Below are 25,043 nucleotides of genomic sequence, written 5' to 3'. Positions count from 1 at the left end.
AATTGCACTAAAGTGTTTTCACAAGCAGGATTTCAAGCGTTCTGTCACCTGGTGTAGTGATGTCCCCTTGGCAGATGAGGATCAGGGGCTCACTGCAGTGACGGGGTTTGTGGCGGGTCGTGCAGCCTGTCAGTGGCTGAGCTAGAACGCAGCCCCAAGCCTTCTGCTTCCCGGTTTTCCAGCATAAGGTTGGGGAGGAACAGGCGAAGACTAGCCAAAGATGGGAAAGGGAGTTTCAGGAGAGCAAATGCCAGAAGCTGCTCTAAGAAGGGCTTTTCCTGTCATTTTGATCACTAGAATATCCTGGAAAAGGAAACATTAACTTTTTGTTGTTGTTGTTGTTTTTGAGACAAGGTCTCACTCACTCTGTCACCCAGGCTAGAGTGCAGTGGCGTCATCATAGCTCACTGCAGCCTCCAACTCCTGGGCTCAAGTGATCTTCCCCACTTTGCCTCCTAGAGTGCTAGGATAACAGGTGTGAGCCACTGTGCCTGGCCTGTATCTTTTTTTTTTTTTTTTTTTAAGAGACTGGGTCTCACTATGTTGCCCAGGCTGCAGTGCCGTGGCTATTCACAGGTGCAATCCGGGCACACTACAGCCTCGAACTCCTGGACTCAAGGGATCCTCCTGCCTGCACCACCCAAGTAGCTGGGACTACAGGCAGGCACCACTGTGCCCTGCTTAATTTGTGTCTTACAGTCACAAGAGTGGAAAGGATTTTCATTCTGCTTTCCACAGTCTGTGTTCAAAGGTCACTGGTGTAGAATTCAGCACCAAGGACAGCACAGCGGGGGGTTGGGCAGCAGCTACAGAAAGGATAGCCCTGGGAGTAGACCTGAGAATTTGAAGTGTCCTCTCAGGTCACAGAATCCAACCTTCACCACTGTAGAAATCACTCCTGTAATATTTGGTGCCTATATGGCTTCTGCTTGAATACCTCCTGCAGTGGGGATCTTACCACCCCCAAATTCAGTCCTTTCCATTGACTCAGGGTTTGCACTTTGAGCGGCACCTCCTACCGCAAGTGGAAGAAGTCAGGAAGAGGGCTACTGCTGAGAAGAGGCTCACCATATTCTTTTTAAAATGATTAAATATTTGTACAACATACAAGAAAATAGAGAAAATAATATGAAAAACCACCACCAAGAGTGAACAAATATTAATATTCACTATATTTTCCCCAGATCCTTTTTATTATTTTATTTTATCTTTTGAGACAGAGTCTCACTCTGTTGCCTGGGCTAGAGTGCCATGGTGTCAGCCTAGCTCACAGCAACCTCAAACTCCTAGGCTCAAGCAATCCTCCCGCCTCTGCCTCCCAGAGTGCTAGAATTACAGGCGTGAGCCATGGTGCCTGGCCTCTCAGATCCTTTTAAAGAAAATGTTACAAAAATATTTGAAGCTGCCTTTGTGCCTCTCCCTGATCTAATTCTCCTCCCTCTTCCTCCCCAGGGTCATCTGTGTGGTTGTTAAGACCCTTCAATCCAGAAAGTTATGCTAGAGCCAGAAGGATTCCCAGAGGCCTCGTTTTCCAGTCTCTTCATTTAACAGATGAGGAGGCCGGGCCCTGTGGCTCACGCCTGTAATCCCAGCACTCTGGGAGGCCGAGGCGGGCAGATCACTTGAGCTCTGGAGTTTGAGACCAGGCTGAGCAAGAGCGAGATCCCATCTCTACTGAAAATAGAAAGAAACTATCCGGGCGGGTGATGCACTCCTATAGTCCCAGCTACTCAGGAGGCTGAGGCAGGAGAATTGCTTGAGCCCAGGAGTTTGAGGTTATAATGAGCTATGATGACACCACCACACTCCAGTCTGGGTGACAGAGCAAGACCCTGTCTCAAAAAAAGAAAAAAGGCGGCACAGGAAGGCAGGGTGTGCTGGTTACTGGGGATGAAGGGTGACTGGGGGATTGGGCAGAGAGTGGGAAGGCTGCCTGAGCGTGGAGGGCTCTGAACGCCAGGCCCGAAGCATCTGGACTTGAGCCTTCACTCACCTTGGGGCCGTGGAAGGGCTCTCGGCAGGGCAGTGACCTCATCAGACTGGTCATTTGCAAAGATCACTCTGGGAGTTCAGCAGAGGTTGGGGGGTGGGGGGAAGAGACTGAAGGGGGCACTGGTTTGGAAGTTTGTCACAACAATCTGCAGCCACCCACACCTTCACTCTTCCCCGGTGCTGTTGGGTTGTTTGGGAGACACAGGCAACTTGCAGGCCTTGATGGCTTATTCTGGGCCAGTTTCTCCTCCCCAGCCCCTTCCAGCCGCCCCCACGGAATAAAAATTTGTTTTCTTGAGATGTGAGAAGAACGTGGCAAATAAGGGAAACCACCGTAACGCACTCTCAGGTGGCAGGGAAAAGGCAAGGGAAGGGGGTTTCGTGGACTTTTCATTTCTGGCTGGCATCTGTGGTTCAGCTCAGATGCTGAGATAGAAACAGCCCCAGACCTCTGGATGCCTGTTCTAGGCTCAGCATTGCCCCTAGTTCATCCTGCGACCTTGTAAAAATCATTTTCCCTTTCTGGGCCTCTGCTTCGTCACCTCAAAAGGGGAGAACTGGACTAGCCGATTGCTAAAGTGTCTGAGATTCTAATTCTTTATACTTGCATCCTCCTTGTCACCCTCTCTGAGTCACCCATGGCAGCGGTCCCCAAGCTTTTTGGCACCAGGGACCACTTTCATGGAAGACGATTTTTCCATGGACTGGGCAGGGAGATGGTTTCAGGATGATCCAAGCGCATTACATTTATTGTGCACTTTATTTATACCATTATTCACCGTAGGCTGGGGACCCCTGACTTATGAGACTTTCAACTCTGAGGTCTGCAAATAGTCTGCTCAGCCCTGGTCCTTGGTAATCATAATGGCTACAATTAATAATGTGTATATCGTGTGCGTGGTGCTGTGCTAAGCGCTGGGTAATCACATTTAATTAGCTACAACTACCCTACTTGGAAGGTGTTGCTGTTATTTTCATTTCATAGATGGGAGAAACTGAGGCACAGAAAGTTTTAGTAGCTTGCCCAAGGTCACCCTGCAGAACCAGGACTTTAGCCCAGGTCTCCTGGCGTCCACAGCCCACGCTCTGATTTCCCGCGCCTTAATGCCCAGGCCCAAGCTCAGGCCCAGGCCAGGCCCCACAGTTGTGCTTTCTAAGTCCTTGCTAGACATCAAAGCATGAGGGAAAAGCTTGTCTGGGTCTCTCCTGGGCTTTGTGAGTGACCAGACCCCACCCCGTCCCCACCCCGGAGAGCTCTGCCGAGGAGCCTGCCTTGTATTTGCTCATTTTAATAAGATTGTTCTCTGCCCAGCCTGAGTGATGACAGGTAGCCAGCTAGAACTAACTACGCTGTTAACTCCGCCTTGAAATCCTCTGCGAGCTTCCCGGCTGGAGACAGCTTGAGCCATGAGCTCATTAAGCAACAGAAGCCTGTCTCCCCACCGCCAAGATGCAGGCAAGAAAACCCATAATAGATCCACTTTTACACTGAGTTGAAAAGACCTGCGCTCACCCAATCCCCAGCCACTTGCTTTGGGCCCCCATTCCACTCCCCACCCCCACCGGAGGATCCAATTAGCTGCCAATTAGGCATTGAGGGTCCCCCAGCCCCACGCCAGCCCCTGCCCTGGAATAGGAGAGCACCACGGAGCTCTCAGCCCAGGTTCAAAGGCAATTTGATCGAGAGCCTGAGTTTATCCAGCTCCCTTCACTGGGGCCCGGCTTCCTTTGAAAGTGAAATGCTTTAAAAGGAAAAGAAAAGAAAACCCCCCACACTGGGGAGGCCCACTGGGACCCCCTTTGCTTCAAACATCAGTTCAGACGGCTTCCCGCCTCCCCTCCACATCTCCCAGCATGTCAGTCTGGGACAGCCTCACCAGGTCCTCCCACCCCTGCCCCTTGGCGACCCAGCCATTGAGGGGAGGGAGATGAGAGAGGAAGAGGAAAGGGGGCCGCAGAGATGGAAATGGGGGCGGTAGAGAGGGGAGAGACTTCATGGAGGCTGCTTCTGAGTCTCCCATCCTCCCAGAGTGAGGCCGAGCTGCAGCCTCAAAGTCCACCTTTGTAGTAGTTCAGCTTCCAGGAAACCAGTGACACCATCATCTACTGGACTCTGGAGTGCAGAGGCCTAAGGGGACCTTCCAACCTGGGGAAGTGTCCCTTCTTCCCCAATTTCTAAGCACCTCTTATCCCTCTCCCCCATCTTATACCAGCCCTATAGATACAAGGTATATAGGCTTAAATACCTATAAGCCATTTAGGTAGCAGGTTGTACACTGCATACAGGAACTTTTATGAGGGCCCGTGGGTGGGTGTGGGGACTCCGGCCCTCCCAGCAGTGTCCCGGCATCTCCCATACACACTCACTGACACACACTGCCGGGCAGCTGCTCCCAATCCTAACTCTTCCGAGACATCCCTTGAAGTCTCTTCTCTTGTGAGCTCTCTGAGGCCAAATTTCTGTCCCCACCCCCAACCCTAAAGCTGATAGGTTAGAGAACCTAAAGACTCTCCAACCAGACTCACCTGCCTGTTGCTTCCCAACACACCTGTGATGACACTCCTGCCGCTCTCCCAAGGCCCTGCCCCTCCTCCGTCTGGGTCCTCTCTGCCTCCAGCCTCAGTAAATCTTCCTCCTCCTTAAGGCTCCCCAGCCCTGGGGGCCGCTCTCCTCCATATCTCAACTAATGCCCCCTGGGGGTGTCAGCTTCTTGACTTGCAGTGTGATTTGTCCATGGTCATTGTGTCACCCGCATTCCCACCCTAGGCTGTAAGGACCTGAGGGCAGAAACCCATCATCTCTTTACCCCTGACTCCTCTAGCCATTTCTTAAGCAGAGTTTGCTGATGAATAATTTATGGCATCGACAGATACCAGACAGCGTGTTAGCGACTGCGTACACAGTGGGGAGCAGAACAGACGTGGCCCCTGCAGCAGATGCTCCAGGTCCCCCGGACCCCTCAGTGCCCACCTCCGTGCACCAAAGCCACCTCCGAAAAACACCTGCACAGCTGCACGGGGTGGGATGTGGCGCACAGAGCTGGCAGGGAATGCGGGGCGCCAGCAGCCTTCCAGCAGGGCGGGACCAAGAGGCGGATGGACAAAGCCTGGCTTCCCAGCACCGTGGCTGGGATAACTGAGGCGGTGTGCTTCCATTTACCCCTTCCTGTCCCCATTCTTCTCCTCCCCCTTCCTGGGCTTCCTAGCAGCGCCTCGGGAAGCTTCTGGGGAAGCCCAAACCAAGTCCCTCCCCTGAAGGAGTGTGCAGCCAGGTGACAACGCTAATGACCTGTTATTACTTCTGTTAATAATTCCGCTACTCAATGCATTTACCCTTGCACCTAATGTGATTTATTGATCAGTGACTTTGTGTATTCATCCATTTCCATGCTTTCTTGAATGTTTTGTTGAATAGTGCTCAAGACCTCCTTCTTGCCAGTCATTGAGTAAGGTGCTTTTGTACCAAATCCCGATGATAGCCTGTAAGGCACAAGAGAGCCCCATTTTATAGGTCAGTTGAGGAAGCTGAGACTTAAGGGGTGAAGTAGCTAGCCCACGGTCACACAGGGGGAAAGAGCCAGAGATGGGATTTGAACCCATGTCTGTGTGATTCCAAAGGTTGGGGGCTAGAGGGTAAGTATCCACCTTAACACAAGGCAAACATCAGTGGGTGCAAGAATTTAGAATGAGGTGGGAAGCAGGAAGGTTCCTGATTCCTTCTCTAAGGAGCAGCCTTAATGGATAGGGTGCTTTCAGGAGGTGGAGAAGGCTTTCCTCTGGGGGGGTCTACAGGATCCTTAGGGAGTGACTCCCACGTGGAGGTCAAGGTCAGGTGCTTTGGAGGAGGCTAAACCCCGTCAGAATAAGGTGGTTCTCAGGCCTGGGCCACTTCTACTAAGAGAAGCTCTTAGATTCCCCCTAAGTCCCAAGGCCCTAAGAGCTCCAAGGATGTTCTAAAAGCATAAAATGTGGATGCCCTGCTTAATGAAGCCACCTGCTGCTGCAAGTCATACCCACGGTCATCAGAAATGCTGGGGGTCATGAACCCTTCCCCAATGGCTGGTTATTTTCCCTGGGGCCTTCCCCACATCCCTCTGAACCTCCTGCCCTCACTCCCGGCTGCTCATGGGAGACTGGGAGGGGCCCTCTCTCCTCTCCAGCTTCCGCAGACAAACAAACGCAGCACACACTTTAGTCATGGGCAAGACGGACTTCAGGAGTCATTGCTTGGCCCCCAGAGACGTAAATAACAACGAGGGGACTATATTTAGCAGGCCTCTGCCCTCCTACAGAGAGGCACTGTAATTCACGAGGTCTCACTTTGATGCCAGCAGGCACCGGGCTGCTGGAGGGTTCTCCCCTCCGCCGGCCCCTCCCCATTGCCTCTTGCCTAGCAGGGGGCATCTCACTGGCGCTGGGCAAGTGCCCTGAGCAAACTAAGGAGCGGGAGGTCACATGTGCACCCACAGTGACGGTGACGGGCTGCAGAAGGGGACCATCTCCCTCCTGGGCCAGGGTGGCACGTCCTGCCACGGGGAAGCCCTGTGTTACCACGTTCATGAAATCAGGATGGCACACTTCAAGTGCTTCCCACTGCTCTCAAAATAAAATCCCAGCTCCCCACAGTGGCCACACATGCTCTGGCCTGGGTATCTCATCTAGAGCCACCTTTCCTGCACAATGTCCCAGCTGCGCCGCCCCCGCCCCTGCCTTGACCCTGCCAAGCCTTTCCCTACCTGGGACATTCCCTACCTGGAAGGCTCGTCTTACCTCCCCCTCTCCCACGCCGTCCCCTTCTCACCCTTCAGTCCTTGTCACCTCCTGAGAGGCCTCCCTGGCTCCCAGTAGAAAAGAATCTTCTCGTTTTGTATCATGCTCTTCTTTGCACCTTCATACACTTACTGCAACTTAGAAATATATATTTACTTATCACTTCATTCACTCATCTGGCAAATATTTATTGAGCATCTACTATACAGCAGACACTGTTCTGGGCACTGGGGATACAGCAGTGAATGAAGCAAAGCCTTCGCCACCGTAATGGAGCTGACGTTCTAGTGGGAGTCCCAGACAGCAAACACAGGGATGAAAATAAATATACAATACAGTGATTACATAACATCAGGTAGATTAAGCATTATCAAGGAAAAACAGGGCCGGGCATGGTGGCTCACAGCTGTAATCCCAGCCCTCTGGGAGGCTGAGGCAGGAGGATTGCTTGAGCCTAGGAGTTTGAGGTTGCTGTGAGCGATGAGGACACTACTGTACTCTAGCCCGGATGACAGAGCAAGACTCTGTCTCAAAAAATTAATTAATTAATTAATTAAAGCCAAAAAATGGAGGAAAAAGCTTGGAAAGGGTAGTCCAAGAAGACTAAGGAGGTGGCATTTGAGCAGAAGCGAGAATACAGGCCTCGGTTTGCTTATTGTCTCGCTGTGCTGCTGGACCCTTGGCTCCAGGAAGGTCCCAGGGTGCTTTTACTCCCCACTTGGTCCCCAGTGCCTGGCACATAGTAGATATTCAATGAGCTTTTATTGAGTGATTGAACAGATCCAGCAAGGGTGGGGGAACTACAACCTTCTGATTTCAAGATTGTTCTTTTTTAAGCACCAAAGGAGGCAAGAAAAAGCTTCATCTTTCTCTGCTGTACCCCTTTTAATAAAAGGATTTCTTCTGTAAAATTTGGATTCAGTGAAAAGGCCGCAGTCAAGGCCCAGAAGGCCCCGTGTGGCTCCAAGGATGCAGGTTCCCCAACCCGCCGGCTACTGCTGCAGAAGTGTCTTTCCCTGCCTTCATCCTAAGCAGACCCCAGGAGCAGCCAGTCCCCACTCTTTGATAATAACTCCGAATAGATGGAAGGCCATTTGTCACTCACCCTCAGGCCTCCTCGCTCCAGGGAAACCCGAGGTCGTTGTCCAGCGGTGATGGATGGAGTGCTCCCTGACTGGCAGGCCCGGCTGGGAGCTGCTCTCAAAGCGCCTCCCCTGCTCCAGGACAAATGGACCATGACACAAACAGCAAGACAGAGTTGAGCAGATACCAAAGAGATGTGGTTTCCCACTGACAGGTGGGAACTGCGTTGAGCAACCCCCTGGGAGAGTGGCGCCTTGCATAGTGGTGGGTGGATCGGAGCCTGAACACCCAGAGTCTGTGCTCTCCTGCTGGCGAGACCCATGGCCTCAGGGCAGCTGCTTCACTTCCCTGTGCCTCAGTCTTCCCATCTGAGCAGTGGGAATGCCAGTCTTTGCTTTGGGGATCCATAAGCATAAGGGTCCTTTGGAAGGTCAAAAGTGCTCTATGAATAGGGCTGATCCAAACAGCAAGTTTCCTGCGGTATTTAAAGGGGAAATTAATTGCACAAGGACTTGGAAGAACGGTTGTGTAAAGTAAGGCAAACCTTCACTTGTATTTGTTGTGAAAATTCTATTTATGCCTGTGGTTCAGTGGGCACCTGTGAGCAGAAATTCAGAGCACAGGCATGCACTCCGAGTCTCAGCACTGCGCCCCTCCTCGGGTGTGCTCTCTCCACGTCCAGGTCTCTCTGCTCCTCTTCCGGGCGACTCAGAGAGATGGAAGGCATCTTAGTGATCATCCAGCGCTCCTTTCTTTCTTTACTTTGGGAACATGAAATCTGCAGGGGGGTGTCACTTGCTAAGACCACATAGAAAGTTGGCAGAGGGGCCTCACTGGGACCCTGGTGTCCATACTCCAGGTGGGGCGAGAGGCAGGGAGGGATGGAGGATGGAGGCTCCCCTAGGACTCTGGCAACATCTGCATGCTTTCCTTAGCAGGTCGTTTCCATCCTGTGCGCCTCAGCTTGCGCATGTATAAATGGAGTTTGTGGAGCAGTTGGGAGGGTTCAGTAAGACGCTACTTGTGAAGAGTTCAGACAGTGCTTTGTATGTAGAAGGCTTTACTGCGTGTTCCTGCTACTGTCCTAGATATGACCAACAGGCCATGCAGCCCTTCTGCCTGGTGGGTGCCCCGCCCTGCCAGTAAGTGCTGTGAATATCATCCTTGGTTATGTTTGTCATCTGCAAGGGCCTGGTCCTTTAGGTGGCCCAGCAGCCTTGGGGGTTCCACAGGACTTCCGAAAGGAACAGAAAGGACAAGAATCTTGCCCAGCCTGAGGTCCCCAGTAAAGCCTACAAACCCGTCCTGATTTACTCTCCCCATCTTGCTGAGCTGTGATCCAGCCTCATGCTACTCAAAGTGTGCTCTCTGGACCCGAGGTCCAGGAATTGTTGCTGGCCAACGGTCAGAGAAGTAAGAATTTGAGAGTCAACGTTTAGAAACTTCTATAGCCATTTTTCTGTGACTGCCACACACCTGGTCAGAGGCCGCCTCTCCCTGAACAAGGTGTAAACTAATGTGGGTGTTGTCGGATTCTCACGGGGAGCCCCAGATGGTGTGAACAGCACATGGCATGCTCAGTGAGGACAGCACGATGGTTGGGAAACACCGGGTCCTGGCCCACAGATAGTTTAGAAGTAGCGGTCTAGCCTGCGCTCAGTGCAGCAGCTGCTTCCCCGGCCCTCTGCCGCCGCTGCTGGGGCTGTGGACACCCCTCCCAGGCTGCCCCCCCCCCCGCAGGAATCCTCCCTCCCTCTCCTCTGGCCGGTCCCTCCACTCAGACTGTTTCCCGTTGCCTTCCCACCACTGAGATCCTGTCCCTTCTTCAAGATCCCAAATCAAACCCCATTTCTTTCACAAGGCCCTCCTGCAGATTAACCCCAGCCCAGCGCACCCCAGCACCCCATTGCACTTTCACTTCCAACAAGCCCATCCCCCGTCCATCTCACGTGACCACAGCCACTGCACGTGTGTCTCACTCTGGTCCATCTGGGCCCCTGTGGCCACCCACAGGCCCTCCTGCCCTTTGAAGCCCCAGCCAGTCTGGACCTACACCCAATCAGTTCTAGATAAATATCAGCACCAGGTGCACCAGTACTGCCCACATGCAGCTTTTGCCAAAATAAAAAGTGGCTCAGATGTGAATCCCTTCCGTTGGAATGGTCCCAGTGTAGACCCTGCTGGATGGTGAGCAGAGCTGGCGCACCTGCTGCTGAGGCCAGCCTCCCGCCCGGTGTTTGCACTGTGGCATTGGCCTCCAGGGTTAGCAAGCAGCTAGATGGGGGACTCCAGGTCCCCCCATGCCTGGCCCACGGCCCTCTTCTGACTGACCCTCAGGTTGGGCTGCCCAGGTCCAAATTACCCCAACTTGCTCTGCCTCCGCCCCCATCCCCGTGAACCCACTAATGAGCCACTGCAACAGCTTCAGCCTCAACACAACCCCCACCTTGCTCTCACCTCCTCTGCACCTGGTCAGACAGGCCTGGCTCCATCATGAACAGGGCAGCAGGTGAGCCGGGCCACAGCTCAGAAACGCCCCCTGGGCCCCCATGGGAGCCGGCCCTCTCTCTTCCTCCCGCGTACTCTCTGCAGGAGCTTGAACCATGGTGCCAGACAGGAAGTCCCCTAAGGACAGAGACCCTGAGCACCATGTTGATCACCTCCATCCACTGCAGTGCTGGGCCCTGAAGTAGCTGCTCAATGAGTGAGGGGTGGAGAAGAAATTATATTGCAGCAAGAAATTCCTCAGTGAGACCCATGCAAGAACTTTCTGAGTGTGAGTAGTTTTCACACACCCTCCCCCCTTTTAGCTGCTTAACCCTTTGTCCTTCTGTGAGAATCCAGCAGAAGACAGCAGCTCTGGAGCTGTGGACAAGGGGAGCCCAGAGACCCCGTCGTGGCCCAGCCCCCCCAGGCACAGCCTGGAGCCCATGGTCACCGCGTGGTACACACTCATCTGGTCTCATCCTGTCCTTTGCCAGGGAGGACGCTGAGGTCTGGGAGGCTGGTGCCTTGGCCGAGGCTGGTGACAGAGCCAGAGAGAGGCTCTTTCCACCAGACCAGACCTCACTATTTGGAGAAAGTCAAAGGGAAGGGGGGTAGGGGAAATGGGGGGCCATGCTGTGGAGTGAGTTTGCTCCACACAGGGAGCGGGATTGGACCCCGAGGCCTTCCCTTCCCGCGTCCCTTCTCACTCTGTGAATTCCTTTCCCTCAGAGCCCCCATCTGCGGGCGCTCACTCCCCCACCGGGAAATGTCACTAAATTCCCCTTGATCTCCACTTGCCGCCCTCTCCCTGCCCCCCACCCAGTCTGGGGCTTGCTCAGGAACGGTGAGCGGGGTGCGTGCAGGGCCAGCAAGGTGGCCCCTGGCGGGTCTGCGGCGTCTTTGCCAGCTGCCTTTGAAAGGCTCCTCCAAAGAGGTAATTCCTTTGTGCACGGACATGATTTATGAGGCTTTCTAGGCAAATTGTGGAGATAAATGGTCTTTGGGGCTGGGAAGCTTCAAAGGCAGCGGTCCATGCAGATGAGAAGGAGCAGGGCTGGGAGCGGGGCCTCGTTAACAGCCCGCGGGTGGAGGGGAGGGTTTGGGGCTGAGAACTAAGGACCAACACGTTCTGTTGTCCCCTGAGCTCATTTGAGACAGCAGCAGCTTGCTTTTCACCCCCGGGCATCACTGACCCGGAAGTGCTGGGGTCATCTGGGTGCATTTATCCGAGAGATGGGTGCAGCTGCAGGGCAGGGACCTGCGTGACTTGGACTCTAGAATGGCAGGGAGGGACAGTGCGGGACCCTCTGCAGGGAGCCCCTGGAGGCACCAGCTTCTCTGGTCAGCACGGCTGGGAGACCGGGCAGGGGCTCTGGAGTCCTGCTCCTCGCCTGCCTCTAACCGGTGACCTGGGCAGTCGCCTCCCTCTGTGGGTGTCGGTACCCTCTTCTGAGCAAGCAGAGCACAGGTGTAACCAACCCGGCCTTCCAGCTCTGCGGTGCCTCCCAGCGCCAACACTCTGTGCTTCCGGGCCCTGGTTGCAACGTGCCCACGTGAGGAGCAGGCCAGAGGGCGCACTGGCTGTGCGGCTGCGGGCGAGTCCAGGCCACCCCTCACCGTGGGTCCTTCCTCAGTAACATGGGGACAACTGTAGCTGTCCCGATGAGTCGTGGCTTACAGTGAACAGGCTAACACCTGCGAAGTATCTGACGCCTAGTTTTCCTTCCTGTTATCTCTCCATGAAATATCGTGGCATTCTACATCCACGGCAGTCTCTGATTTAAAAAAAAAAAGGTCCCTGATAAAGTCCCTGAAGTTGATAAATGTGGCTTTCACAGCTTCTCATCTCCCCACTCCTACAGCAGGGTAATAAACAAACACAGGCACATCCCCTTCCTAATCTGGCTCCCAGATCTGCTAATTGCCGCTTGGATGTTAACAGATAACTAAGGTATTAATGGCTGATAATGCCTCATCCTGTATCGACCCCCACACACATAGAAGCATGACACACACACCTGCACAAACACGGGATTATTTGCACTTTAATAGTGATTCCTACGGAGCCCGAGGAATGGCATCCTCATGGGGCGGTGCCAGGCAGATGCAGACATGTTCTGGAGCAAGGGCCCAGTGCTGGTTTCGAGTCACCTGTCTGCAGAGAGACGCTGGGCTCTGATAAAAGTGTCACTGATCTCCCCACTCCCTCCCGAGATCCTGATGGTGAGACGCATGGTTGAAATGGACCTGCTGCCTGTAGCTGCGGCGTGGCAGTGGTGATGGAGATGAGGAAGATAATGAGCTGGGCCAGCTGCCTTTGCTCCGGGCATTTGAATTGTACCTGCTGCCTTTGTTCCTCCTCCAGTCCCAGCCCCTGCCCACTCCCAGGCGTCCTGGACCCTGACCGGACCACGGGTCGCAGCAGCTGGCCCAGACCCCTTCCCGTCACCCCATGTTGTGATGGTTTCCCATTTGCGTGTCTGTTTCTCAAACTGACTCTGGGTTTCTCAACCCCTAACTCAGTCGGTGCTCGATAACTGTTGGACGGCGAGCCTCTCATCTCCCCAAAGCTGGTGTGGTGGCATGCAAAGAGCCCCAGCTAGTTTCGAACCCAGCTCTCCAGTTTGTCAGCAGTGTGGCCCGGGGCAAGTCCCGAGTCTTCTTTGGCCCAGTTTCCTGACCTGTAAAATGTGGGGTGCATGAGATGGCGTCTACAGTCTAGGAGTTGGAAGGCCAATACTTGATTCTCAACTTTGCCTTTGGCAGTCAGAGGTGATTTTGACCCCAGGGGACATTTGTCAATCTGGAGCCATTTTTAGTTGTCACAATTGTGTCATACGGTTGTGTATGTCATGGGGCGGGGGTGCTACTGGCGTCCAGTGGGTAGAGGCCAGGGGTGCCACTGAACGTCCTGCTGTGCACAGGATGGTCCCCACAGCAGAGAATTGTCTGGCCCCAGATGTTGACAGTGCTGAGGTTGGGAAACCATGATGGTCATTGAATGTCTCTGAACCTCAGTCTTGTCAGTCGGGAAATGGAGCGATAATCCCACTCCCATGGTTTAACTGAGATCCTCTTTAGGACAGGGCAGGGTGTGAACAAATGGCTCGGGATTAGTAAGAGAATGAAATGCAATAGCCCACACGAGAATGCAGCTGGCCCAGTAGGCACTCGGGGTGAGGGGCTTTCCCGTGCACGTGTGATCACGCCTCCGTCACGGCCACCTTGGGAGGCGGTGGGACATGGAGGTGCAGCGTAGGTTCCACACGGCCTCTGAGAATGCCGGCCTCCCCTCCGAGGTTTAAGGGAGACGTAGATAGTGTGGTTGAATAACACAGAGTAAGTAACAAGTGTAATAAATAGATCACTAAGAGCTAATGATACATCGTTATAATCCTGTGCTGTCAGCATCTTCTAGGCTTAGGGACTGTGTCAGGAGATTTGGATTTTAATCTACCTTGCTCTATTAATATTTAATTCCAACAATCTAAGCGGTGGAAAGATAGGGAACTGAGTGATGGCTCAGCTCAGAGCTTGGGTAACCACGTTGGATTTTTCTTTTTTACACAAACGCACCTCCCACCCCGGCCCCCTCTGGCCTGTTTCTCAGGTGGGGACATTAGCAACAGGGTGTAGAATCACATACTATCAGGGCTTGAAGAGACGCCAGCGTTTGCCTCGTGTTTCTTAGTGGGGACGGGACACCTCTGGCATTTGAAGGGTACGGTTCTAAACTGTGCATGAGTGTCCCCAGTTATTTGTGACAACCTAAGCCCCCCTCCCCCATTTCCAGAGGCCTTCTTGGGGAGGGTGACCTATTCCATGCAAGAACCACTGATCCAAATCTGTCATTGTACTGATGTGAAGACAGAAGCCCAGAGAGGGAAGGAGGCTGCCCAAGAGTGCACAGCATTGGCTCTGGCCCACCCTTCAGTGCTCCCTCAGAGTTGCAGCTCGGGCCCCTGGAAAGAGTGGAGAGGCTCTGCCTCTGACAACTGACTGTGCTTTCACTGGGGCAAGTGGTTGACAAATGGCCTCACTCGCTGGGAAGTCACTTTATTTATCAGCTGGGGCCGTTCCATCTCTCCTCCGCGCCTGCTGCTCGGTAAGCTCAGGGGCAGTCCTGGGGCCTGTTAGCTCCCCCCCTCGCCCCCGCCGCTTCTGGGGTGAGGTGGGGGCATGGGGGCCATGGGGCTTTCCTGGGAGGGCCTCTGACTGCATCGAGCCTTTCCGTTGCTAGGGGCCCAGGCCATAGCATCACAGGAGAGAAATGCTGAATAAAGCAATAAATAATGTAACTGAAGAGAATAAAATTATGAGAAATAGGGCCAGTCATGGAAAACCTAGGACCTAGGCCGCCATTCACACAAAACCAATCCCTGAATAAGGCACCTGCAGAAAATGAGCCTCTGCTCGATCATCTCTTCGTGTCTTAGCAAGGGTGGTGGTTCAAACCCAGGCTGGCTTATAACACTCCATATCCCCTTCCATCAATCAATACCAGGCCACTCCCAGCAGGACAGGAGCTCAGACTCCCAGTCACTTCCCAGCTGTGTGACCTTGAACAAGTTATTTGACCTTTCTGGACCTCTGCCTCCTAATCTGCAAAATGGGGATGATAATAATAGCACCTGCTGTCAGTGAGTTGTTGTGAGAATGAAATGAGAAAACCCCTTTGCACCTTATTTCATGGCCTGGCACATACCGTGTTTCCCCCAAAATAAGACCTACCCATAAAATAAGCCCTAGCAGGATTTCTAAGCATTTGCGCAATATAAGCCCTACCCCGAAAATAAGACCTAGTGATGGGCGTGGCTACACAGCGTATCTGCACAACCCATGCATGTTGTCGCGGAGCAGGAAAGAAGACGAGCAGCCCTTCTCTTCTGCTCCATGAGAGCTCTATTACTCCACATGAGAGATTGGGGCCAATGGTTCTAAAGGAAATAGAGTCACAAGAAATTCAGGATGGAATTCGGGGTTTGGAGAGTTATGATGATGTTCCAGAAGAAGATGACTTAACTATATTTGAACAAATGTAGATTGTTGTACTGTACTTAAAAAAAAAAATAACACACCCCCTGAAAATAAGCCCTAGGGTGTCTTCTTGAGGAAAAATAAATATAAGACCCTGTCATATTTTAGGGGAAACACAGTAGTAACTGCCCAATCAACTGTAGTTACTAACTGGAAAGCCTGGTGGTGGTGAAGCCACTTCTCCTTGTGGAGACCCGGGAGCACCCTGGGCCTGGACCCCAGCGTCTGAGGAGCTCGGCAGGGAAGGAGGTGAGCTGCCCGGCTTAGGGAACGGGACAAGCAGCCCACAGCCTTCTGCTGCCCCTGAAGCCCTGAGTGGGCTTCTCTGGCTGCCCAGAGAAGATAGATCCACTTTAAAAATCACCCAGAGCCAAATATAATCAGGAAGGGGAGTCTGTGACAGAAAAATAAAAATGTGTGAGGGGGTGACATTCCAGGCCAAATTGGAAAGAGTTTGCGACTACCTGCGAAAGAATGCAAAGTCCTCTTGTAATTATAATAACGATAGCGTTTAGTCACCTTCAGCAGGGTAGATAATTGACTCACTGCAGCTCTGCCTCATTTCTCTGTCATTGCTGGGGAATGAGGTGTTTTAAGTGAATTTTCTAGATAACTGAAGCTTATCCCTGTGAACCCTAATATTTTTTCCATCTAATCACTCTGGGGGGAAATTTCTCTGGAATGGATTACACACTTCTCTGCCTCCTTAATCAAAATATTCTAAATTGAATGTAACCTCTTCCTGTCAATTTGGATATGAGGGGCTATTTGCCCCTGTATTAATGGCTTCAAGTTGTGTTGCATTTTTTAGTCTACAAATGTTTTCTATCTATTTCCATGGTTTGCTACTGTGACACACAGCTCTTGCCACATATTTTAGGAGCCCCATAAAACATGCAGACACAAGTATATACACGTACATACATACACACACACACACACACACACACGCATGTGCCAATCTATGGTGTGAGCAACCAGAGTGCCAGCTTAATAGGACTGTGTTGATATGTGCTTCTATAGTGCCTTAAAACACCCTTATTAGAGCAGCTGTCCCCAACCTTTTCAACACCAGGAACTGGTTTCATGGAAGACAGTTTTTCCACGGATGGGGGAGGGTCGGAGGGGGGCGGGTGGCCACCTCGGCTCCACCTCAGATCATCAGGCATTGGATTCTCACGGAGAGAGCAACCTGTACCCCTCAAATGTGCAGTTTACAGTGGGATTCGTGCTCCTAGGAGGGTCTGATCTGATCTGACGGGGGGCGGGAGGGGGGGCCGGGGTTTGTGTGGTGATGCCGGTGATGAGGAGCGACTGGGTGCAGGTGGGGCTCCACTCTGCTCACCTCCTGCTGTGCAGCCCCGGCCCTGGCAGGCCTCAGCTGCAGATGCAGGTCTGTGGCCCGAGGGTTGGGGACCACAGTGTGATAGCATTTTTGCAGTATAGCATGAGTGCTGCTCCTGCGTTTCTGCCCCTACTAGACTAGACACTCCAAGAGGGCAGGACACTTTCCGGCACTAGTAGGTGCTTGGTAAACGTTTGTTGAATGGACTGGAAGAATGAAAGCACCCATTCTTCATGGGTGGACTTTATGACAATATTCTGCCTTCCTTATCAGAGGCATAGTTTTGCCTCCTGCTGGGGTTTTGGCTGTGCCAGGAAGCATGGAGGTCACCTGATAAGTAAAGCATAACCGTGTGCCGTGGGACACACCAAGGACAAACTGCCTTTGGACTCCAGCAGTTTCATACAGAGCCAAGGTCTCAGGACAGAAACTGCAGCCCCAGCTAGTAAAGGGAATTCCTTGTTCTGGGTCCTGAGGTTGTTCACGGTGGTAGGCAGAGAGGAAGTGGCCAGTCTCTGTGGTATCCTTGACCTTTGCTTTGCAGCTGCCACCTTGTCCCCAATGCCACCTCTAAGTGTCACCCATTGGAATCATCCCCAGAAAGCATCCCATTTACCTGCAGTGGAGAGAGCTGGAACCCCAAGACCTGGGCCCGCCCTTGCTGTGACTTTGGGCAGTCACTTGATGGGGACCCTTTATTATATTTCCCCATCTGTAAAGTGGAAGAAATAATAAAATGTAACTCACACGGGTGTTGTGAGAATTAAATTTTAGTAATGTATGTAAAGTTTCTAGGGTGGTGCCTGGCATATAGGGAGCATTTAAAATGTGGTTGTTATTATTTTTATAATGGAGTCGCATCATATGTACATTAAACTTAGGTGAATTCAACTACACATGCTTGGCAACAGAAAGAGATAGAGAAATGGGACCATAGGGGACTCTGCTGGCTTTTCTGTTCACGGAGTGTGCGCCCCAGAGAGTGGGTGAGGGGAAAACGCTAAACTGGTGGATACTAAGTTGCTCTCTGTCCTGTCTTACTCTTGCAAAGTGAGTGGAGGTTGTAACTATAGACCGGCTCAATTTCTGCCTCATTCACTGTCATATCAGGTGGAAGATGCAGGGTGAGGCTGAGTCATAATTTGGCAGCTAAGTTTGTATGTGCGAATAGTTGGGGCACAGATGAAGAAGGGTGAACCAAGATAGGGTGATGGGGATTCCAGGCCTCAGAGGTTCTGTCTACTAAAGGATTACGGGCAGGCTCCATGTCATTGGCCACTTGACTCTGGTCAGCGGGTGGGAGGGACATGTGGGGGATTGGTGGGGCTGGTGGAGTGATCCTTCCCCCAAACCTTCAACCCCAAAAGATCCCATGGACTCACTGCTGCACTAGAACCTTGTCCTCAGTACATGCCCCACACTTGAGCACCACTGTACCTTTGATCATACTGAACCTACCACAATGACACCTTCCCAATCTCACTCACCTGCCCCCTTTCCTCTCTGAGTTTCCAAACCCTGGAAACCTGGAGCACAAAGATCACCTGCTCATCTCCACACCTTCAGGCAGTGACGTGACTAGCCATTCCTGTTTGCCCATGACAGAGGGATTTCCCAGAATGTGAGACTTTCAGTGCTGAAAGCAAGACGGCTGGTCACCTTATTGGGCAGACAAGAGAGACATCTTTTACGGCCCTCTTGGGATACCTTCCCTTCTAGGAAGCCTTGCGTGATCTTCTTAGATAGGAGCAATCTTTTTCTCCATTGAACTTCTCCTAGAACATTATTTGTGCCTGTTTAAGCCTGAACTCCATATCCCACTCCTACCCCAGAATTTGAGTGAATGAGACTATAGTTTGAGGACATCTTGTTATTTTGTGTCCTGTATGCACCAGGTCAGGGTCAGGGTGGGAGGTGGCGGCAGGCTGAGAAAACTACTCCAGGCTTTGCCATTCAGCCAGCGCCTTTCCGCAGCCGCAGAGTGTGAACTTCTGCAAAGCTGGCTCAGCTTATCACTCTTTGAAACATTTAATTACATGTAAAGATCTTGAAGGCTGTCTGTTACCTCCCAGGGAAGCATTTCTTTTTCCTGCTCCTTCTGAAGCTGGCTGCTTGGCAAGTAATGAAATTGGACTGAAGACGAAGCGACCAGGGAGGAAGGCATTACTGAAAGGGAGAAGCATGAGAAAGAGATGAAAAGGATGACAGGGAGATGGAGCCAGGGAGGGGCAGGGAGCTAGAGGAGGAAATGCTCCCAGAGACTGAGATGCAAAAAGTGAGAATGCCAGTGAGTGTGGGGAAGAGAAAGAGGGGGCGCAGGAAAGACAGGGACGTGCTGGGCTGGGGAGGCACCAAGGAGATGGGTAGGGTCGCAGAGAAGAGGGGTGGCCATTGAAAAGAAAGGGTCTGGCTTAGAGGAATAGAGCCAACAAGGAAGAGTTTGGCAAAGACAGAGCGAGGACAGCAGCCTGTGGCTGTAGAAATTCAACACAGGAGTGGGGGCTCCAGGGCAGCCGTTTGGTTGGGGGGAATGGCCCCGACCGTGAGATGCGTTCTGAAGCTGCGTGGAGGAAACAAGCCCCCCAGCGCTTCTGAGCCCCATGACTGTGTGGGTGGCTCGGTGGAAGAACTCTTGGAGGTTGCGAGGTGCCAAGGCTTCCACCCAGACACCACTCAGGCCTGCTCTCCAGGGAGGAGCGATGCAGACACGGGGAGGCCGCATGGGCATCGGTTCCGGTCCCTTTCCAAGGAAAGTACGCAGGGCCCCCCAGCGCTGACCGTTCCCTCTCTTGCAGGCTGCGACAGCGACCACTGGGGCCCCCACTGCAGCAACCGGTGCCAGTGCCAGAACGGCGCCCTGTGCAACCCCATCACCGGCGCCTGCGTGTGCGCCGCCGGCTTCCGTGGGTGGCGCTGCGAGGAGCTCTGCGCGCCCGGCACCCACGGCAAGGGCTGCCAGCTGCCGTGCCAGTGCCGCCACGGCGCCAGCTGCGACCCCCGCACGGGCGAGTGCCTCTGCGCGCCCGGCTACACCGGCGTCTAGTGAGTACCGCGGGGGCGGGGCGGGGTCGATGGGGGCGGGGTCGAGGGCGGGGCCAGGAGGGAGGGCGGGGCCGGGGGCGGCTGCCTTTCACGCAGTTGTGCAGCCAGGCCCAGGGCTCCTCGCGAGGGGGCATGCTCGGGGTCAGAGGGAAGGTGGGGATAGTCCTGGCACTGAAATCTCCTGCGGCCTGACCCCAAGTCCCATAAGGTCTACATGCGTCAGTCCCGCCCACTCTGGTCTCAGGGCCCCGCCGTCCAGGCCCGGGGGTGACCGGTGTTTCCTGAGATCGTGCATGAGCGGGCGCTCCCGCAACGGAAGAGCTCGCTAACCCCTTTCCCAGGAGGCCCTTTCTGGTAGGGGCAGACTTCAGCTTGGAATTCTCTTCTGACCTTAACCTATATGCTGCTGCCCACCTGGGGCCTCCCCGTCCAGGCCATTTGGGACGGCGAGAGGGGTGAGGACAGATACCATGTGCAGATCTGGAGGGTTTCTGCGCCAGTTCCTCGCCCCTACTTTCTCTCCATGGACCCCAAACAGCCCCTCATTCCGGTTCCCTGGAGAGCCGTATTGACAGGGCACCTCCAAGGTGCTTAGTTGAGACCCCTTCAGAGGCAAGATTGAAGTTCTCCTCCCAACCCTGTCGAAGGCTCCGTGGCCTCCACCAGCCCTAGATCCTGGGGGGGAGCCAAGGACTCTGACCACAGAGACGCGCTCCCTACCCTGCTGTCTGGCCAGCCCCCGGGACCTAGTGAGCTGGAGGCCAGGGTGACTGCAGGAAGGCCCAGCACCAAGGCCCCATGCAGATCCTCCCCACACCTCCAGGGTGCCCAGTCCCTGCACATGAGCCTGTCTTGGTAGCTGGGAGCCTTCCAGAGCCTGGAAGGGACGTGCTCAGACTCTTCCCCTCCATGAAGCTAGGCAGATCTCGAGGGCGGGATCCATGGCCATTTCTCAGCGCCTTGGCTCATGCAGTCCCTTCTGCCTGGCAGTGCCTTGCTTCCTTTCTCCTGGTGAAATTACCTTCACCTGCAAGGCCCAGGTAAAGTGTCTTCCTCTTAGGGAAGACTTCCTCAGCCCCTCCCCCGAAGAATACTCTTCTTTACACTAAGAACACTCAAGTCATCCCACAAGTACTGGTCCGGCACAGTACATTGCAGTGTATCAAAACCGAGCCCTGCTTCCCCTTCCTGGCGCCTTAGCTGGCGTTATGCCTGCTACAGTCCACGTGGGCTGTGAACTCACTGATTTCCAGGGAGCCCCTGAGCACTGGGACTGGGGGCACTGGGGCCCTGCCACCTGGTCCAAGTGCTGCTGTGTCTAACGCCTCTGCTTCTCCATGCAGCTGCGAGGAGCTGTGTCCTCCTGGGAGCCATGGAGCTCACTGCGAGCTGCGCTGTCCCTGCCAGAACGGGGGCACCTGCCACCACATCACTGGCGAGTGTGCCTGCCCGCCAGGCTGGATGGTAGGTGGGCCTGCAGGATCTGGGTGGGGCACTGTAAGAGGTCTGAGCATCCCTCACTTGCACACACCTTGAGCGGCTAAATTCCTCTCCCACCCTGAATTCCCTCCCTCCTATTTACGGCAAAGGGGCATCATTAGACACTGCCAGTGGTGGCATGGATACAGCTTTGAATCCCAGATCTGTCATCTCTAAGTGCTGTGTGGTCTGGGGCAAGTTAGTTAGCCTCTCTGATCCTGTGGTCCCTCACGTGCAAAGGAGTTGAATTCTCATGCCATTGGCCCTGTCTTTGGGCATAGGTACCCACATTGTTGCCATGGGCTCTGGGCCAGATGTGGCAGAAAGGGCTGAAGAGGGAGGAGAGACGGTAGGTATGGATGACCTGAATTTATATCATCTCTCCCCTGCGTTCACACGCACGTTCTGATTCTCTGGGCCTGGAATCTGTGTTTTAACTAGTGCACTAGGTGATTCTGATGCAGCCTCAACCTCAGTCCGGGTCTCATGTCTGGGAACCACCATTGTGGGAGAATGAATAGGATTTACAGCCTCACAGGCCTAAATTCAGGTCTCAGATCCAGTGTTGACCCTCAAAAAAGCCTCAGTATACTCTGCTTCCCATCTGCAAAGCTGACAACGACAGCCAGCCCTGCACGGCTGCGGTGGCCGCCAGCTGGCTCAGGCATTGCAAACTCTAAAGTGCTCTGTGATTGCTTGTTGTACCTCCCTGGGCGCCACAGACTGCACAGGGCTCCTTCCAGCCAGCGCGCTCTGCCTGCCCTGCCTTCCCTGCAGGCCCGAGCCCCTGAGAAACAGCCAGACGGCTGCGGCTGCGGCTGACTTTCTCGGGCTGCATCTCTGAGTCCAACTCTCCCCATTTAGGGGAGGCTCAGTGACCTGGTGGCCGCCTCTCCTGGGACCTGAGGCTTCGCAGAGGCAGAGGGACAGGGATGCTGAGCAGAAGCCAGATATTTCAGGAGGCTGTGAACCTGGTCCCGGGGGCGGACAGGAGGGGCCCATCGATGCAGACATAGGCTCGTCAAAGTTTTTTAGGGCAGGAAAGGACTTTGGGTATCATTTGGTCCAGCAGCGTCCAAATCTGGCTGCACACCAGAGAGGATGGGGGGGGGGTGTTAAATACAGATTCCCAGACCCTACCTGAGACCTGCTGGGACCTGAGAGTCTCTGGTTTTAATACGCTCCCCAGATGGTTCTGCAGCGACCAGCGCTGTCTGCAGGTTTGCGTGTGGAAATCATTGATCGGGACCATAGGATTCCCCTCTGTTTTGCAGAACCCTAGAGTATCCTGAGGGAAGGTGGGGGTGGGGAGCCTAATAATTAGGCATCTGGTTCTAGGGAAGATTTCACATGCAAACAGGGTTTCCCAGCTTTAGGAGGTTTGAACACTACCAGTGTGCCAGTATCTTCCTTTCTCAGATGAAGAATCCAAGGCTCAGAGAGGGTAAGTGACCTGCCCAAGGCCACGCTGCAGGTCAGGAGTGAGGTGGAGCTAGAATCTGCACCAGGTCTCCTGATTCCTGCATTCCAGCCCTTGGCATCTGTCTGTCTGTCCCTTCTGAGGAGGAAAAAAATGTCTGCTGCCACCTCTCCCACACCTGCCCACTTCTCCCACCCTGAACCAATCTCTAGAAAGTTCCTGTCATCTCCAGCCAGCTTCCAGAAATCCATGACCCAGCGGGCTGGGTCCTCAGAGGCCCAGCAGCAGGCAGAGAGGTTGGATCAGGACGGGTGGGGAGAGCGGGGCGACAGGCAGGCCATCCTTGCAAAGGCCTTTCTGGAGAGAATCTGGAGGCTGGTGGCTGAGGATGGGGAGCAGGGAAGCCAATACATGGAGGGATTGTTTTCCTCCCCAGTGCAGTGAGAGATTGCTTCTTCCAGATGACAGAAAACCCTGTCTATAGAAGCCTTTGGATATGAGGAGTTTATGTTTTTAATTTTATTGTAGACAATTGCATTTCTATTTTTGACATAGCATTTAACTTGCAGATTTGTATGAATTATTAATATGCCTTGTGCATGTGGAGTCACAGTATAATGAAGCTGCAGCTCAGGCCTGAGGCTCCTCCCAGGGAAAGTGGGGTCCAGGGAGAGGATCCTGGGGGCAAGGCTTCCCCCACCCCACCCCCAGCGTTTCCATGGCCTGACTTTCCCTTTGGCCCCATATGGCTTCAGCCATTCACTTTGCAACTGAGAGAAATGATTGCTAACTCACACCACGCACCTCCCCAGAGGACTAGACAGGCGCTGGCAGGGACTCTGCCCTCCAGGGCCGTCCTCAGGGATTCCCGGCCAGCGGGCCTGAGAGTGCCCACTGGACACTCTGCTTGCGCAGCTCCCGTGAGCCTGTTTCAGGAGGGGCCTTTGCAAAGAGCCAGGGAAGGAGTTATTTGCCCTGTTTTTCTGGGCTCTGAGACCTTGCCAAGCAGAGGAACCAGGTGTGAGTAGCATGATGGGCGTGGGCGGTGGGACAGATGGAGAGGTAAGAGGAGACGTCACTGACCTCCCTTAGGAGCTCGCAGTCTGACATGAAAGCTGGATATAGCCTCACATGCACGCACGCGCACGCACACGTACACACAGGAAACGACAGGGCGGGAGGGGAAGGGGCTGAGGAGCTGGGAGACAGGACCAGTTGTCATGGAGGCCCAGAGAGAGGTTTTGGAGCTGAGGCCGTCGCATCACAAATGCTCAGGTTTTGACTCGTGGGGTCCCACTCCCAGTGACCTGGATCACCTCCACAGCACTCATGCTAACCTCAGTGTCCCGTCCACTGAGGGCGCCGTGCCATCCTGGGACGGCACAAGGATCAGAAATGCCTTCTGGTGCGCGGAGAGGCCGAGTTGTCTCCTCAGGAGAACTGGCGGGGCCTTACGTCCTTTTGCCATCTCGGCCCCTTCTTTCTTTACGCGCCATTTAGCCGTGGTCCTCTTAGAGTGCAGCTGGTTTCCGGGTTTTCACAAAGCCATTTGATCTAACCAGTTCCATGAGGAGCAGGACTGTCACCTCTCCCCACCTCCAACTTTCTAGATGCCACGACAGCCCACGATCCCACTGCAGTTGGAGACACACACTCAGGTGACCACAGGGCAGGTGCGTGAGTCTGCGGGGGCTGCCGTGACTAAGTGCCACAGACAGGGTGGCTTAAACGACAGGAATCTGTTTTCTCACAGTTCTAGGGGCTGGAACCCCAAGATCAAAGGGTCAACAGGGTTGGTGTCTTCTGCGGCTCTCTCCTTGGCTCCTAGACGGCTCGTAGATGGTCTCCACTCTGTGTGTCTGTCTTCATCTCCCCTCTCGTGGGGACGTGAGACATACTGGAGTAGGGCCACCCATGTGGCCTCATGTTAGCTTGATTACCTGTGCAGAGGCTCTGTCTCCAAATGCAATCACGTTCTGAGGTGCTGGGGGTTAACGTGTGAATTTTGAGGGGACACAATTCAGCTCATAAGAGCAGGAGAGAAACTCTGAGCCCACAGCCCTGTCTTCAGCTGCCCCTTCCTGCCCGCTCTCCCCCTTCCTCCCTGCAAAAGGCTATTCTTCCAGCCAGCAGTAGTGGGTGAGTCATGAGTGGCCCTTCCACTCCTCTCCATCCCGGGTTACGCTGGGCTCCTGGCACATGTCATCTCATCAGGGGTCAGCTGGGTTCTGTCACCCACTCTAAGGCCCTGTACTTGGTTCCTTCACATCTCTGATCTCACTTGATCTTTATAACCACCTGGGAGACCAGGGTTTACCACTCCCATTTTACAGATGAGAGAACTGAGGCTCAGAACTACCATGACGTATCCTAGCCCAGCTACCTGAG

At 53.8% G+C, this 25,043-nt stretch overlaps 1 protein-coding gene across 2 annotated transcripts in view; it reads left to right on the top strand.

The window, feature by feature from the left end:
* MEGF11 (multiple EGF like domains 11) overlaps positions 1-25,043 on the top strand; it is a 232,206-nt gene that overhangs the window by 128,383 nt on the left and 78,780 nt on the right. For both annotated transcript variants that reach the window (XM_012758617.3, XM_012758621.3), the window contains exons 5-6: positions 19,510-19,756; positions 21,100-21,220. In XM_012758617.3, the coding sequence (XP_012614071.2) occupies positions 19,510-19,756; positions 21,100-21,220 (368 nt within the window). The remainder of the gene's footprint in view (positions 1-19,509; positions 19,757-21,099; positions 21,221-25,043) is intronic.

This window comes from Microcebus murinus, chromosome 6, assembly GCF_040939455.1.
Source record: "Microcebus murinus isolate Inina chromosome 6, M.murinus_Inina_mat1.0, whole genome shotgun sequence".
Classification (NCBI taxonomy): Eukaryota; Metazoa; Chordata; class Mammalia; order Primates; family Cheirogaleidae; genus Microcebus; species Microcebus murinus.
This window is presented reverse-complemented; position numbering and strand designations above follow the sequence as displayed.